General features: G+C 42.2%; 1 protein-coding gene across 6 annotated transcripts in view; it reads left to right on the top strand.

Moving 5' to 3' along the window:
- The window catches only part of PPP2R2C (protein phosphatase 2 regulatory subunit Bgamma), a 188,638-nt gene that overhangs the window by 164,999 nt on the left and 5,487 nt on the right, over positions 1-18,152 (top strand). For all 6 annotated transcript variants that reach the window (XM_035547184.2, XM_035547190.2, XM_035547185.2 and 3 more), the window contains 2 exons: positions 7,807-7,976; positions 11,957-12,048. In XM_035547184.2, coding sequence (XP_035403077.1) covers positions 7,807-7,976; positions 11,957-12,048 — 262 coding nt within the window. The remainder of the gene's footprint in view (positions 1-7,806; positions 7,977-11,956; positions 12,049-18,152) is intronic.

Raw genomic sequence — 18,152 nt, 5'->3', positions numbered from 1 at the left:
AGTTTAAAAAGGGATGAGCAAATACAGTGATAAGGCTATAATAATGTGAAATGTTAAGTAATTGCGGTTAGTTATTTATACTTCATGTCTAATCAGATAAATGTATTATAAGTTGCTTATGAAGGTGGAGAAAAAAAATCCCATATGCCTATATCTGTATTAATCCTTGTAAAACAGAAAGGCAAGATTTTCACACTAGCAATATACCCTGATCTTGAAAGAGAATTTCTGAAGGAGGTGAATATATGAGTGGATTGGCTTAATGCCAGGCAATAAAAGACTCAGAGGTAGTGAAAGATAAAGTAAATAATAATGGTAAATCAAACTATTATCATAAACAGCGAAACTAAAAAGGAATAAAGAGACCATGAATTTCGAAGGGAGCCTTGCACCTGATCTTGATTCACTCATAATAAACTCAGGAACTTTTTAGTACAAAATCCAAAAGTAGATTTCAAATTGTGTAGAAAGACTATACCTGGGTAGACCATAGGTCCTTCCAGCACTGTATTCTGGCTCTGAAATGTAACAAAAAATGTAAGACTAGAGCAAATGTACAAGCATTGTATAAGCATATACTGGAGCAAATGTATAAGCTTTTGCAGTTTGCAGTTGGAAACCTGGGGTTCAGGGTCTCTAGCAAGAGTGAACTTATTTGCATTTAGCAGAGGTCAAATGGATTTTTTTTCCCTGAATTTGTGCGTTTACTTTTGAACCTGTGTATAATTTTTACCATTCCCAATATCTATCAGTAAATCTCTAACTTAATTAGGCATAGTGTGGTCTGCTCCTGCCTGTTCTGTACTTGCCCCTTCCTAGTTTCCCGTGGCGACCCCTTAGTTGTTGACTGGAAGAGACAGTGTACAACGGGAGCTGTCCTTCCCTATTCATCCTCCCTGTGCCACAATTACAGACCTCTCAGAGCACTCTTTCCTATGCTGAGGAGTCCCAGTCTATTTAGCCATTCCCTGCATGGGAGTTATTTGATGCTTTTGGTCATTGTTATTGCCTTTTATTGTGTCTTCTTCAGTCCCCTACCACTTTAGAGATAAGACCAGAGCTACACATATCTCAGGATATGATCACATCTTGAATCTAAATGGCACCAAAAAAAAAAAAAAAAAAAAAAAAGCTTTCTCTGTCGGAAAATAGTAAGAAGTAGAAAATAGCAGGAAGTGTTGTGGAGTTGAATGAACGTGTTAGTAGTTTTATATAAATTTCATGAAATTTAGCTTAGGTTTTTTATACTAAGCTTTATGAAATTAAATTATGAAACTGTGGGGCAAATCACAGCTGTCCTGTGGAACGGTGCTAATTTGCCATCTAAATGTATTATAGTTAAGTTTTTAGTAAGGTTTTCAGCTTAGAATCATATTTTATGGGAGACATTTCGTAAGTATAACTATGTAGTCCAGAAAGTAAGAATGTTTAAAAGTGTTTATCAGCTGTCAAGACTGTATATTTCTTCTTGTCCCTCTTGCAAGCTGCTGTGGCCGGTCTGTCCAGAGGGGCAGAATTCCTTCATTTCCAAGTACCATTTTCAGTACATTTCAATTAGGTATTGCAGCTACTTTAATTTGGGATCTGAATGCAGGAAAGCCTTAATTTAGGTGATAAATTGTTTGGGCTGGGACTGCAGCTCTTTTCTGTGCTTATGAAACTTCAAGCCCACTGAGAGAATACCTGATCCACCACCAGTACGTGTGTCCATTTGAAATACACCTACTCTGTGTGTAGGTGCTATCTGTAACAAGTCCTTAATTCAGCCCAACTGCAGGCTGTTTGCATGCTTGGACAAAGAAAATTGTTCTCCCGCTCTTGTTGTTCCAGCATCTTCCCTGGCTCTGGCCTCTACAGTCCACTGCCCCCTCGTAAGTAAGTCCCACTGCCTTTTTTCTGCTGTTCCTCAAAACGGTCTTCACTGATTTGTAGATGTGGCCCTTGAACAGGAGCTGGAGATTTTTGTACATCCATGAGCTGTCTTTGGAGGGAGAGGGAGAGTTGTTATTTCACGGTGCAGGATTTCTGGGTCCTTAAATCTAAGTAATGGCTCTTATAGGGGTGGGCACTGACTGTATGTGAAAGTACAGTCACTGCAATGGGCTTTTTTAACAGGAGAAGCAGTCAGCAGTGAGGAGTCAGTTGTCCAGTCTCACTTTTTCATCCAGTTGTTTTTTAATACTAACAGTATCCTCTAGGAAAAAAAAGAAAAAAAAAAAAAGCGCTTTTGAAAGTTTATGCTTGTTCTTAAATAGAAAGAAAGTAGCTGTTTTTCTGTTATAGGGAATGGCTTTTTAAGGCCACTTATAATTTTATCCTATGAGTGATGGAATTTCTTATCAGCTCTGGAGCTGCTAAGCTTCCATCTTCAAGTTTTTTCTTTCCTTTCAGATAATTACATGTTCTGAAATATATGTAAGCATGATTCATCTTTAGTTTTCTTTTTAAATCTATTTGGCTTTGTAATAGAAAAAAGTTGTTTTTATCTATAGTTCTGCTTTTGGCTGGCAGTAACGGAAATTTTCAAGGTTCATATCTTTGTGCCTTAAGGAGTATGCAGCATTATCACGGTCTTCTCCCTTGCAAGCTCTCTTTCTCTCTTTGTTTTGTTTACTGATATTTCACAGTAAACCCTTTCAGTTATTATCAAGTGCTCAGGCCTTGATAACAATTTTTTTTGCCAAACCTTGTACTCTATGTTTCTCCCCTTTAAAAGCGATGGAAGATTTGTTTAACTGAATACAGTTGACATTTCTTTTATCCCATCAATCCATTATGCACTTATAAATTCCTGTAGAAAATAAAAAGTAGCTCCAGATAAACTTTCATTATACCAGATAGATAGCTTTTCTAACCCCTGCCCCATATTATCTCAGATACTGTTATTGCTTTCCCTTTAAATAGATCTTTCTTCTTTGTGCTTTGAAAAACATTATTCACATTTGAATTTGGGAACCATCTGCCTTGCAGCAGCATTGTGAGGAGCTCATGGTTTTATTTCATCCAGGCAAAAGAAAGAAGGTAAGAGGAAAAGGGGAAGTGATAAGAGTGTTGAAAATTAAGTCGAGGCATTAGCCAAGGTCCTCTAATAGAAAGTAAAGGAGTATGCATTTTCCTTGTTGAGGAATACAGCATTGTGTGTGCTTTTTTGGATCATGACACTGCACCCACCACATGAGCCATTTTTAGCATTATTATTTTTTAAAGTTCACATATGCCAGAATTTATACCCTGAGATGATTAATGCTCAGGCCAGCAAACAAATTAGTAATTTTCAGTGGTACTGCAGTCTGGAGATCCCAATGACTCCATCAAAAATGTGTGCCTTTGGAAGGGGGACCAAAAAATCACAGAGAAAAACCTTTTATGAGAGCATGAGCTTTTATGTTTTCTGAGGCTGAAGTTACATTTTGGCTATTGCTGGGGTGATGGCTGGTTGGCTCCTAAAATATCATTTAGCTACAATCTACCCACTGCTCTTCAACAGAGTGTGCACGGTGATGCTGTTTGATTTATCACTTTCCTGTGTTGCTAGCAGTTTGATATCCCTCCTTCATCTGCCACAGTTATGTATTTGAGAAATTGGAATATTGTACTGCAGCAAAATGTAGCTAGTGAAGCTGAAGAGGAAGGCAGTATCAGCAATACCTGGTCTCTCTCCAGGCCACTGAAGTGGGATTTCAAAGCATGCATTCACCCCTCATGGACCTTGTGGTTTGTATGGTGTGTGTTGAGTGGAGTGAGAAATTCCACTCTGCATGTTATCAGTGTTTTTGGCAATTAAAAGAAAAATAAGAAACAATATTTTTAAGAAAGGTTACATTTGCATGTGCAGCCCTTAGTTTTTGTCAGCCATTAGTTCTTGTTTAGCATTTAACTTGACGATTAGGGTTATTTGTTCATTATTGGATGTGTCTTGTCCAAACCGTATACCTTCCAGGTCTGTGTAATCAGGCCCATGTTAAAACAAATGGGAAGTTTCAGTGGCAGCACCTATCACACCCAGAGTGCTATTCACCAGCTTGATGAGAGCTCCAAGAATGTCAGTGGGTCCTGCCCAAGCCATCTGCTTTTAGCCTCTGTCTGGAAGGGAAGCTGAGAGAGATGGACCTTCCTACCCACCCTAACTGTTCTTGGCTTTTTTTGTAGACGTGCATATATTTCTGCACAATAAATGCACACCTGGGCAGTGCCTTTTCTATCCACTGATGCTAGAGAGTCTCCGTATATTAGGTCAGAGAAATTCAAGGCATGCTAAGATATTTTTAAGTGAGTTGAGAGCTCATTAAGCAGGTGGCAGTTCCTTTTGAGAAAGAAGTGGCATATTTTTGTGCTGCAGACTTTTTTCAGGATCTGGGAAAAGAGTGCTCTGGCAAGTATTCTTCACCCGACCCATCCTTCTACCCAAAATCTGGAATTACTTCTGTGAAAAGCTACGCTGGTTTTTGACTTATGAGCAGAAAGGCATGCGGAGAGGGACAGAGCATTTTTATTTCCTTAAGCTGACTTCCCAGCTTTCTCATGTCTCTGCCTGTGGAGCAAAGAGCAGGAATGGTGTCTGCCTTGGAGGCTCCTCTTCAGCATTGGCTGTACTTAGAGACACTCAGTTTCCCCCCGTCATCCCCTGGTATTTCTCTGTTCCCCAGCCCCTGCCATCAAGGTCATATTTAAGTCTGAGCAGTGGCATGTGAAAGCTGAGCACACTGCTGTGTTTGTGAGTTCATCAGTTGGCAGCTGGACAGGTAGCTTCATCTTTCATGTAATGAGCACTGAGAATGCTTTCAATAACAATATTCATGAAAATTAAATACCCTTTTTATGACAAAAGTTACTTATTAAGAAGTTAATAAGAAATTAATGGAGGAGTGAATTTGTAATTGAATCTTGGTAAAGTTCAGATTCCAGATTCTAGTCTAACAAGATGTGCTTAGATAGAGAAAAGTATGTTCAATTTGAAGTCTTGTGCCTTGGGTGCTGATGGTTCCCTGGTGTAAGAGCAGCCTCCCCAAGGTAAATATAAACTGTAGTGAGCAGAACGTGTGTTTCCAGTGCAGTCTGGCAAACCTGACCTTGCGGACAGTGGGCTAGCACCACGTTGCCTCCTGTCAGCTTGAAGAAGCCAGGGCAGAATTTGTATTGCCTGCCGGAACTAGAGGCTTAGTTACGTGGTCTTTGCTGCTGTTCTGTCTTCACTTAGCTTTCATTAGCCAGACTGAACTTCCACTATGCCTTTTTGCAGTCTGTGTGCACCTGTATGTTGCTGCTAAACCAGAAATAGCAAAGAGCTGTGGATGCTCTATCTCACCTTCATTTCCTGAGGCCAGTGCCTTGATCTGGGTGTTCAGCCACACGCTGCTAGTTGCTGCGCTTTCTCTGCGTCACTGGGAGTCACTCCCTAATTTCCTTTAACATTTTTCCTGGTTCGGTTGTGCTGACTGTAGGAGCTATCTGCAATGAATTTCTGCCTCTAAAATTGCTACCTTTCTTTCTGTAGTGATACAGGGCTTTCATGCCTGCAGTAGGTTTTGCAGTTTAATTAATCTAAGTCTTTCTAATACTTACTGTGGTAAGGCTAGAAAAGCAATACACAGTGCAGATAAGGGATGAAATTGTTTAATCTCATTAATTAACAAAATACAGAGCATCCAGGTACAAATATTACTCCTCTCTAATCACTGGGAGTTGGATGAGACACATAAAGCTGAAAAAATATATCTAAGCTGTAAATGAAGGTGTAGTTCAGTTAGGTTGTTTTTTTTCTTTCTTTTTTTTTTTTTTCCTTTCCTGGCTTTAATAGCAACTTCACATCATAATTAGGAGGATGAAATTCCTGCCAGCCAATTGCATAGTTTGGACAGATTAACGGGAAGAGGTATGAGAAATGATAATTGCTTTGTGCTCGTCAGATTTCTATTGAAAATCTGACAGGATAATTGCAAAATATCTGCTTTGCAGAATGTCTAGGCAAATTTTTAAAGAGCTATTTAAAGTTGTTCGTTTACAGTCTGTCTGAAAAGTCCCCCCCCGTTTTGAAGTACATTGCCATCTAGATGTGTTATACGTGTTCAAATATAGACCTTATTCTCATGTGCATGCCGGGCTGCATTGCACTGCCCACCCCCAAAGAAAATTGCCCATAATTTTTTGCATTACCCCACATGCTTCGCCCACATACTCACCCTTAGCTTTCTGCCGAACATTATTTCACCTGACGGAAACTGGAACCTTGTTGCTTTCAACAGTCTGAATCATAGCCATAAATGAACCGAGAACAAATATTCCAATGGACTACACAAAAAATTCTGTTTTGACTGACAGCTAAAAGTTGTTCCACTTTCAGCACGTTTTCATGTGTCATCTAATGGCTTTCCTTCACCTGCTTTTGAAACTTGGAAGTGACACTCACCAAATTGCCAATTTTCAAAAAATATTCTAGATGTAGGTGCCAGAACTGCATTGATTTTACTGATAACTGAAAGATCCCAAAATTCTGACTTTCTACTAAACTTCACCATATGAGGTCATTTGTGTCTCTGGGCCACTGAGATCTGCAAAAAGACATCAGAAGTCCTATAGGCTCCTGGTAGGAGTTAAGGAATTAAGCTCACCTCAACCAGCTGGGGGACCTGACACCAGCAGCATGCCCTTCCTGTGGGCTCCTCACTTTCCGACTCTTCCAGGGCTGGAATTAGTGCAGGCTTTTGGGGGAAGGATGAAGAGAGCTGGTTAGATGTGGGCTTGTAGCTGATGAAGTGGGGTCTACTAAAACCAGTTGTTTCAAGTTCCTGCGATTCATTTTGTGTCATCAAGTATCATTATTATTATTATATGCAGTTGAATAGGGATTACTGATCTCATAGAATCACAGAATATCTGCGTTGGAAGGGACCCACAGGGATCACTGAGTCCAACTCCTGGCTCAGCACAGGACCACACAAAAATCAGACCATATGTCTGAGAGTGTTGTCCAAACACTTCTCAAACTCATGTAGGCTTGGTGCTGTGACTGCTTCTAGCTACAAGAGCTAAGTATCCCCGCATGGAATACTCCAAGCAATATTTCATGATCCCCTGCCTTGTCGGATCGTGCAGTGCACAGAGCAGTTAACCAGAGCGTGCAGTGAATTTAGTGCTTCCCAGGACTGTCAGCTTTTGCACATCAACTAAACAGCTCATGTATGCACGTGGTAAATCACTGTCTGTTCCCTGCTCCCTTCATTGGAAGGAGGTAATTGCAGCTTGCAATTGCTTCTCAAAATTCTCATGTTTAGTCTCCGGTGCCTTCAGACAAGAGCTGTGAGGTGCCTGCAGACAGGCCAGCTGGTTCTGGCAGGCAGGGCAGGCTTTGAGTAACCACCCTTCCTGGGGATGCCAAGGCTGTTGTGAGACCACATGGACACCTTTCGTGTGTCAGAGCCCCTGAATTTTCTTTATGTGTCGGGAAACTGGATGTGGGACCCCTGGGAAGGTGACCGTGGATGAACTGCCTTGCTGTTCCATAGCTGTAGTCAACTAACTGGTATATTTATGGGATTTCCCAGAGTGATGCTGTGGGAGCATAGTGATAAGGTTAATTATTGTAAAATTCAAAGCTTACTCCTTGTATTTTTATATAAAGATAAAGGAAGCTTTTTATAAAGATAAAAGAAAAAGGATTAAGGTGCTGGGCATATAATTAATTCTATATCATGTGCATCGGTACACTGGATTACCTTGTTTCACAAGAAATACACAGCACAGATTGTGTAACAAAGCATTCCTTCTACAGAATTCTAATTTCTCTCTTGCTTCTTTTTCTTTAAATAGTTTATGAAGAACCAGAAGACCCCAGTAACAGATCATTTTTTTCAGAAATTATCTCTTCAGTGTCAGATGTCAAATTCAGTCACAGCGGTAGATATATGCTAACAAGAGATTACCTCACTGTCAAGGTTTGGGATCTGAACATGGAAACAAAGCCTGTAGAAACATACCAGGTAGGTGTCTCCTGCTTACTGAAATGTAACAATAGAAAAACTTCTTACTGAAGGTTTTCCCAAACTTCTCACTGCTTGGTCTGAGGAGCACATATTTAAGAGCTGCTAATCAAGATGATTAAAATCCTTATAGTGGCATCCTTGTAGTTGCAAAAGGGCAACTTCAGCATTAGTAAAGATGTGTAACTCCTAGGGAGTCAGAGTAACAGTGGAATGGGCTTTTGAAAAAAAAAATGCTTTCAGCAAGGGAAATCATCTCATCACTTTGGCATCCATTTTCAAATGATGTATTCCACTATTAACATTTAAAAGAAACTGAGGAAAGGATTTTGCAAATTGCTTAGCATCCTGGTCCCTCTGGGACTGCTGAGTTTACACCTTTGTCATTTCAGAACTTCTTTTTAAACCTTCATCTACGCATTCCTCCCTTGTGTCTAGTTTTAGAAGGGATCGTTGTTAAATCCTAACATCGCCACTGACACAGCGATTTGTGAATGCCAGACAGACACATCTGGTTGCCTGAATTCATTGTGATATTATCCAGACAAAATGCCAGTGGCTCCAGCCAGCGCTGAGCTTGTACTCTGACATCTGTGCTAGTTGGCAATAGAGGTCTGAGCCTACATTTTTGACTCTGCCTTGAAGAGGGAAAATATGTCTGTGACACAGAAAATGCTTGCTGTGAAAATGCAATGAGAAAGAAATGTTAGGATGCCTACAGAAGAGTATGCAAAGCAGGAAAAATGTCATTCATCTAGCTCATACTGCTTACATAGGGACAGTGCTGTAGTACTGATAGAGCAATCCCTGTTTTCTGTCCCCTTGTGTCTATAAAATGGCAGGTGGGGTACAGTAGTTCACAGTAACTGTTATTAAAGTTATTTTTCAAATAACATGGAAGGAGACTTTGGTGGTAGAAAATGTCAAAACAACCAAAATTTGACATCAGTAACATTGGACGTGTTTATTAGCTGGTGTTTAGTAGACGAAGTGGGCAATGTTTCCCAGTACACCCATTGCATTTCAGTGGACACTCCTCACTGTACCTCCTGTTAGCACTGAGAAGTCTGAGCCTGTGTACCTTTAAAACCACAGAATTGGTTTTGCTCTGAAAATGGCCATACTTGTAATGCTAAATGTGTTAGAAATGTTGGTGTGCTGTAAAAACGGAGTGGGAGGGTAAGGGTGAGACTGTGTTTTATGTAACAGAACTGTATCTCAGATTTTTAGGAACTTAGGTAATACATTATTTTATACTTATGCTAATGGATTAGGCAGCCTTCTCCCTGGAGAGGAATAGCTGGTCAAGCCAATCTGTTTGTCTTGACTTTGACATCTGCTTTTATTTCATCATGTAGGTAGCCATGTAACAAGGTGGCTACCTTTAAATCAGTTTGACACCCAACAGTGGGGCCAATTAAAAAGTTATGTTTCTCCATGCTGAGATACGGAAAAAGAATACGACGTAAAATTTTCAGTACTGCTTAATATAGTCAGAAGCTTATGAAAAATAGCAAGAAAATGTAACTGTGTTCTGGCTGATTTACTTTAACCAATGGATTTCCTTTCATTCTCAAATGCCTGTGCGGTGCCTTGACAAGTGCTGTAGCTGACTGAAGGAGAACCCAGAGCTCAAAGGCCACAGGCACAGGACTGCGTAGTATTCACACAGTCCAACTGCTCTCAGCAACCTTGAACTATGAACATATTCATAGCTGATAATAGCTTGATCCACTTTTGGCAAGGTTTATTGTGTAGGGATTTGGACTAATGTGTCACTTATCAGCACAATTCCTGATAGTGAATGTGCAGCCCCAGTGCAGCTCCCCACGTAGTCGTATCGCTGTGTAATTCCGGAGCACAAAATGACTAGATAATTCCAGGAAGGTCTGACCTGAAACAGTGCAATGAAGAAAAGGAGGATGCCTGGGGTGATCGGTTAGGAGTGAACTTGATTGGGATTCAGGTATTATTGATACGTGGTAAGAACAATATGTACAGACAAAGCAAATCTGAATTTACCCTCAATCTGTAGTGGCAGATGAATGTGAAAACAAAGTGAAAATTAAGTGTTTCCTCCAGTTAGTTCTCCATAGTCTCTGAGGGTCTGAATGTGGACAAATGTGGTAATCAAAGGGTGAATGTGGAAAGCAAGCTGCTTGTCCCTGGCAGCAGTGCAAGCTGGCAGGGGCAGTCAAGAAAAAGGAGCTGAGACCTTGAAGAAATCAGACAACTGAGAGAGAAACTGCAAAATGCTTTTTGGTAGAGCTAGTAGAAAGGCACAGCTCTAAGCTGTGGAGTCGGACACTCCTTGCACAGGGTGTGTGCATGATGGTGGTTGTGACAGATGGCTGCTGGAAATGGTGAAGAGGAAGACCTGGAAATGGCAGTCAGTGAGGCAAAGGCAATCTACTTCCTTGGCCTGCCTTACCCAGCCTTGCTACTTCTTCCAAGTCTTGGGAGCTTACAAACATAATAATGGAAAAAAATCCAGTTCGGTAACAAATTACATGGGTAACACACACACACAAAAAAACCTTTAAGTAAAGAGAAAATGGAAGGATTTAATTACAGGGGGTGCAAGAAACTGCATCAGTTCTCCATGTTCTGACCTTCTGAAAGTGTTCTGACCTATGGGAGTAAATGCATGTAGTTGTGAAATGTTTTATTTGCATCTACCATTTGCATATTAAGACATTATCTGTCGATACACAGCTTAGTGTTCACTCATCTATTGCTGAAAATTGATCCATAACTAAAATGTATAGTCCTTCATAGCCTTATGTTACAAATATTCTTGGTAAACTTTACAATTTGGCTTCTGAAGGTGGTTTAGTTTAAATAAAACATTAGCGAAGGGTCATTGTCTCCACTCTGGTCTTGGTAGCAGTTGCTAGCAGAAATGTTTAAGCCCTCAGGCCAGAGGAGGATGCTGAGCATGTGCTGAAAGGACCGCAGTCAGGAGACCCTAATTCAGGTGGTGCTGAGCAGGAGCAGTCTGCGAGGACACAACAGCCAGTACCTCTGTGGCCAGAGCTCTGTAATGCCCTTGGCTGTCCTACTGGTGTGTGTGCTCCTAGAGGTCGTCCACACAGCTTGGTGTTACGGTTTCCACAACAGCTAGAAGAAAACATAAGGAATGAAAGTGCATTAGTAAATTCTCCTGCGCAGGGATTTTCTAGCTCATTATTTCCCTGCGAAATTAAAGCAATCATCCAGAAGGAAAACTAATCAAATCCAGCAAAGGGATGGAACAGTTTGCATGAGATTTGTCTCTTCCTGATAACCCTTGCTCAGCAGAGGTATATATATATAGCCCAGAGGAGAGGTCTTCTACTGGTTAATCTCACTTTTCAAGTAGGTATGTGAAAATTTACAATGTTTTTTTTAAGTCTCAGCCAAATATGAAGTATCCTTGGGCTAAATTAGTGTTCTAATTTGCAGTCTATGTATCTGCAACCTTGTACTGTATTATGCTTCCGAAATACCGTACCCAAATGATGTGCTACCATACACTACAGGTCCTTTTAATTGAGCCAGGTTCTTTCTGCTGCAAGAAGTGATAATCCACTTATCTTGGAATATGACATTTTTGTTACAATTTAAATTAGATTTCTTGCACATTAATTAGCACATCTAGGGTATCAGCTGGTGAAACGTCTTTGGGAATTAGGCTAGCGTTGAGAAAATCACCCAAGCAAGAAACAAGTGTGTTGAGGAGGGGTGGTCTGCAGCCTGCTGAGCGAGGTATGCTTCGTGCCTTCCTGCAACAATAATTCTGTAGCACCTGGTTAATTGGGTTGGGGGATGACGCAGATAGCTTCTTTAGAGTTTAAACACGGTATCTGCTGCAAAGTTACCAATCTGTGCAGCATATTTGGAAAGTGAATGTGGGAGACAAAGCAGAGATCGAGGGATTGGTTTGGGAGTTATGTTTTGCTTTGTTTCATGAATAACAGCAGTTGTTTTCTACAAAACAGGTCCATGATTACCTTAGGAGCAAGTTGTGTTCCCTCTATGAAAATGACTGCATCTTTGACAAGTTTGAATGTGCATGGAATGGATCGGACAGGTAATCCACCCTTACGTACATCATTGTCTTCATTTAGCAAGAGCTCCCATATGTTGGGGAACAATCAGAAAATACAGTATGATATATGGTTATTTTCCACATAAATTTACATCCCTACATATCAGTGTTCAGGCTGATAAAAGGTGTGCGGATATTGGTGCAGCTGGGTCTCTATCCTTCTTGTTAATCTTGGCTCATGCCTTAGGGGAAAAAAACTCAAATCCAGTCCTTTTTTCACCAAAACTGTAAGTAGGCTGCAAGAATAAAATGAATGCTGCTAATTTACACTGCCCCACCAATGCACTAAGGAGGTTTGTGTGATCCTGCATTTACGCAGGAGCTACTTCAGATACCCAGTTCATTTACTAGAAATGGGGAGAGGGGACAGGCAGTCACAGGGACCCACCGATGCTCTGCAAACTTCTGCCACCTTCCCACTGATTCTTCTGATGCCTACCCCTGGTCAGAGCAGCCCCTTTCCTTATGTTTACCCAAGATATCCAAGACACAGTATCTTGTTGGATATTTTCAGGAGAGATACTAGCACAACAAGTGAGAGAGAGGATTAAATTTTCCAGTGCCCTAATCCTAGCAAATAGCAGTGGTACTTTGGGGAGTAGGAATATTGTACAGGAAGAACTGAGCAGTCTACAGGACCAAGACAATAAAAATGGATGAAATCCAAGCATATGATGCAAGGTGAGGATTTTAGTTGACAGAAAACACAAACCTTCATCTTATCAGTTGGAAACAACTCACAGGGACATTCATGCACTAGGTGGCTGTGGAAGGGATTAGCCAACTACAGGATGCATGTGAAAGAGAGTGCACAAGCCAATTTTGAATGGCACACTATGACTCTGGTCTCAGCAAAGCTGGAAGCCAAGTGGCAAGTGCTGCTGATCACTTTGGCACTCACAGAGAGCCTGGAACTATGCCTTCAGGTCACTTAGCCTCGCATTTGGGAAAAACAGTCCGTCTCATTGCATTGAAGCAGGCCTGCCCCCCCCAGGCTGGGCAGGGACTGTGAGACAGAGCGTGGGGCAGCTGAGACAAAGACAAACGTGATCCTTGGGTGGGCAAGACTGGGATATCCAACAGAGAGGGGAGCAGTGCTGATGTTGTGTTGGGGTCTTATTGAAAGATCTTTGGACTACAGTTACACATTTTTTGTCCCTCATCTTCAAGGCAGATGAGCTAATCAGGCAAATGGGCAGCTGCTCTGAAGAGGGGAGGGGGAGAGTTTGGTTTTGGATCAGCCTGGCAAAAGAGGAGCCAAGATTATACTTGCTTCTACTACATACACCAAGGAGGTATTTGTAGGGAGGATGAGGATCTGGCTGAGCTAAACGCTAATGGTAATAGCACAGGAGGTGATTACTGCTTGTGCCTACGTGGGACCTACTTGGTAGTTTGCTCCTACTGGAAATACCAAAATAAAAGCCTTTCTTGGAAATACAGGTGGGGCTGATCCCCACCTAAACCTGGCACTAAAGAACCACGGAATCAAATCGTTCAGATATTTTGAAACTTCAACAAACACTCAGAGGATTTCAGGTCCTTTCAGACCATTTTGTTTTTCCTTAGTGGGAATTCCCAATGTGTCATGCAGGATGGGCAGCTACATGTTCACAGGCTCAGGGTCTTTCTCTTGTAGTCGAATTAAGCACTGCCATCCACTGATAAGTGAAACCGCTATCCAGATAGTTGGTAATAACAGAAGTTTTATTCAGTATCAGGATTTAAAGTGAGTGTAATATTTTAGTTCCTACTTGACAGATCAGAAAGATTGACGTAGTGAGTAATTATTAAGTGGGAGCCTTACACCGTGAGAGCTTAATTTGTTGTACTGCCCAAGCATCGGGGGGTTGTTAGTCTTGCACAATTACCAGATCTGTCACTAAGCACAACACACCGCTCTTGATTGGAAGAAACTGTTGAGTGGAGTAGCTGGCAACATTTGACAAAAGATAAGGGCTCGCTTTAATTTAGTTTTCTTTTTAATAGTCAAATATATCGGCACTGATGTTCATCTCTTGAGGTGAGGAAATTCATGTTCACTTTTCTGAGCTTCTTGCTTCTGTGCTTGACACGTATTTTATTGTTTTGCTACACACTGCAAGATTATTTTGGTTTTGGCAGATCATAATTTAAATTATATTTGGGTACCAGTAACCCTTAAAGAACAGTTCATTTTAATAGTAAGGTCACTTCATTTGGTCTTTTTGGTATGTATTTTTTAAAAAGACCTACTGTTAAAGGTAAGCAATACCTGTTAACAACAGTACTCACAAGAGATGCTGTACTATAACATTTATAACACTAATTCATATACATAACATTAATAATTGCATTTCTAAACTTGGTATTTTTATCTTTTGTAGACTTAAAAGTTACAATGACAAATTAAAGTGACAGGACCGTTCGGTTAAAAATGAAAGCGTGTTTATTATTTAGCAGAAAATACTTCTTATTAATGTTGTCATTATTAAGGAGTTAATCTAGGCTACGATAGAACCCGATGGTGAGGCCGTTTACAAAAAAAAAATCAATGTACGTGGGCTCTGATTAGAACGTGATTGATGCTCAGTTACTCCAATGAACAGGAACTAATACGATCAGACAGACCCTATCTCATTTGCTGAAGGGCACATTAATCACTAGGTGCTTGGGCAGGAACTGTGGTCGGGGAGGGAGTCAAGCAAGGGTCTTACAGTAATGCAGGCAGATGAGCACATATTATCTGTGGTGGAGTATAGTACACTAAAATCACGTCATCTTTGTTATGTATACATCTTTATGTGACTATGGAGAATGTGTGAGCTATGCTTTGTACAACAATCGCATTTTGTTCTTCCATTCACTTCCAAAGTCAAGACTTTCAATAAGGACCCACAAGACCCTTCTCATTGCCAACCATACCCCTTCTGTATTTCAGTTTTACCTCTAAACTTAGCACTTACGGAGCTTTTTGTGTGTTACAGAAGAAACCAGCAAAAGCAAAAAAGTGTAGTATATTCTACATGGTAGTAAATGAATACCTTAATTACTATTTTTTTTTTTTTTAAGATTTCAAATGAATGGGTGTATAGGACCCCTTCCAGGGAGGCTTCTGAATACCATTGTGATAAGTGATATGCTGTAAGCAGATGAATGGAGTCACGTACAGCTGTTCAGTCAGCCCTTTCCTACTGAACTGTCAGTCATCCTGGCGAAAACCCGTCAGCCTTCACTCCAATCAGGCGGGATTGGCAGGTCCAAGTGCACCAAACGTTAACCATTTATGCCCGTCTGGCAGCATGCTCCGTGCTGGGGAGCTAGAAGATATCATTTCACTATCAAGGCTCGGCATGTCAAATATTAGCTTGGAAGGACTTGGGAATTCCCTGTTCTTATATCCAGTGTTATCCCAGCCAACTGTCCCAGAGTGTTGCAGCCCTGAACCTCAAGCTTTTCCATCGCATATCCCCAGGGAGTTTAAAGAAGCTCCTTTAGGATGTGAGGTCAGTTGCTTCACTCAGCGCAGGATACAGTAAAACTGTAAAACCTACAGACCTACCGCATAACGCATATAGCAGTCTAGTGGTGAGAGAAAACTTGTTTGCAGTGGTGCTCCCTCCCTTCCCTTTGTCGTAATAAATCTCATCGTTATTTATTCCCATGAAAAATATTTTGAAGACTTTTCCTGGGACAAATCCTTTCTTCTCATAAGGTCAGATGATTGCCACAAAAAGGTCTGTTGGGCTTTGCATGGTAGTCCCAGAAGGCTGCAGACGTGCTATTCTGCACTGGCAGGTGTGGTATTGAGCTCTTGCACACATAGGGCTCAAAGTGTAACTGGGGAGGTGGTTTCAGGTCAAAGAAATGTCCCCTTCCTGTGCTGAGATGTACCGCAGGGTCTGGAGACAGAGGTATCCCAGTCCTCAGTGACTGACATGTCTGATGAAATGTCAATGCTTAAAGAGTATCGTGGAAGAAAGTCTCACTGCTGTTTAGTACAAATGTTGAAGGCCTATTCAGATACCCTTGAGGTTGGTGGAATAGGAAATGTGTTGACCTTCCAACAGAAGCAGAATGTTTTAGAGAGGAAAGCTACATACCGAAGCTTTTTGTTTAACAGAGTCATTACCGAAACCAAAATATTGAAAGCCAGATGCTTTATGGCATTAAGGTGCTTAAAGATGCTGAAGACGTCAGTAGTTGCTGGGGTGCTGCTGTAGACCCTAAAACTCTGGCCCTAAATGAAACCCTAGAGGAACAACTACTGGTGTCACGCAAAATAAGATAGTTCTCCGTAGGTAAACGTCTGCCTGTTTAGTGCTGTGTATTCTTCTTGCAGTGCAAGTAGGAAGAACTCTTAGTCTCAAGTCCTTTGCTCCAGACAATTGTACAGATGGGAAATTGATTTTTTTTTTTTTTAATAATAGAGTTTACCTGAAATATCACTGGCTACCGGCTCAGCAGAGTATGGGTGAAGAAACCTGCGCCCAGTGGGCACTGGTTTAAGAGGCAGCAGTTGGTGCTGTGCTGATTTGAAACAGCCCCTCCCTCCTGCTGCAATGGGCTCCAGTTCCTGGGATTTTGTGCTAAGGTCCTCAGGCCCTGTGCTCTGAGTGCCCAGCTCAAAAGCAGATTATGTGCACGTTGCACGCAGAAGTCTCTTTTACAGCCCATGGCAAGTATTCACGTGGAATAGACGAGCCGTAGAGCATCTCCCCCCCGCATCCCCTGGTGATCTGGTAGGCTTTGTATGGCCAGACAGGCTCTGCTGATCTCCTAGCACCCTGACACGTCTGGGGCCGCTGCTACCAAACTTCTGCCAGATTCAAGGGCACAGGAACCACTCGTTTGTACCTGCTGAGAGAGTAAATCTGCCCATCTGCTGCTTTGTTCGGCCTGCAGCCCAAAGGAGAAGGCACGGGTGGCAGCCTGAAGCCCCTGAGAGCTGAGCAAGCTGTCTGTGAGGGTAAGGTGGAGACAGTGGGAGATGGCAAGGGATGGGTGAGCAGTGGGACCCCCTGGACTAACATGAAGAGCAAAGAGGAAGGAAAAAGGAACAGACAAAGGGAAAAGACAAAGGGAAGCCGGAGAGACAGGAGGGAGCAGGGAGCTGAGGGCAGAGCTGGGGAGGACACATCACTGGCAGGGAGGAGAGAAGCAGGATAAAGGGAAATGGAAGAGAGGGGAATAAGAGGACATGGCAAAGGAAAACCTAACTGCAAACTGTGGTAAAGACTGCAATTTCATGATTAGAAGGGGAGAAATAGAAAGAGAGAACAGAATGGCAACTAGGGAGGGAGTGAACAGAAAAGTCAATGTAATGAAAGTAGGATTGCACTGGATTTTTCCTTTACCCCCTGTAAGAATATATTTGTTCTGCTTGTAGAGGAAAAAATAAGGGGTAAGGCTCTGTGCCCAAGTGACCCAGGGCTGTGGGACTTAAGCGTGGCAGTGAGCTGCCTCAGATTGCCTCCTTGGTAAGGAAAAATGCCACAGTGTCAGCACAGGCAGGAAGAATTACTCGCAGCTCGTGTTGTCGCCCAAAGCATGTGTGCAGGATTGTCAGAAACTCTCAGTGCTTGCTTGGAGCAGCTCTGAAGGAGCAGGCAGAGCGTGCTCACAGTGTGCTGCACCGAGGGTGGCCTGGTTCCCAGGGCAGCACAGGGGTTGGCTTGGGGTGCTGCTAGTGTGTGTGTGTGTGTGTGTGTCCCCACCCCCCCACCCCACCTTTTTTTTTTTTTTTTTAATAATCCTCCTGCCTCTGGCTGTGGTGGTTTGCACAGAGTGCAGCTTTGCTTCTGCCTGAGCCATCAGTCTGCTGCTCCTCAGGGGCCACCGCTGCGTGCTTTGAGCCCCAAACGCCCCTGCCCAGATGACGTGGGACTCTGGCCATGCTTTGCAGCAAAATTCAAGGAGCTGAGGCAGAGCTTTTTGGGGCTGCTGCCTTACACACCCGTGAGTTCGTGTGGGGAGCTTTGGGCTGGGAGGCTTTGGTTTCTTGAACCAGCATGGGGTGCAGGCACTCCTTGTAGCACTGCTGTGCCTGGCACGCAGTCTGGAAATACAGGGTAGGCACTTCCTAGACTCAGCTACCATTTTAATTC

This window comes from Cygnus atratus, chromosome 4 (assembly GCF_013377495.2).
Source record: "Cygnus atratus isolate AKBS03 ecotype Queensland, Australia chromosome 4, CAtr_DNAZoo_HiC_assembly, whole genome shotgun sequence".
NCBI lineage: Eukaryota > Metazoa > Chordata > Aves > Anseriformes > Anatidae > Cygnus > Cygnus atratus.
This window is presented reverse-complemented; position numbering and strand designations above follow the sequence as displayed.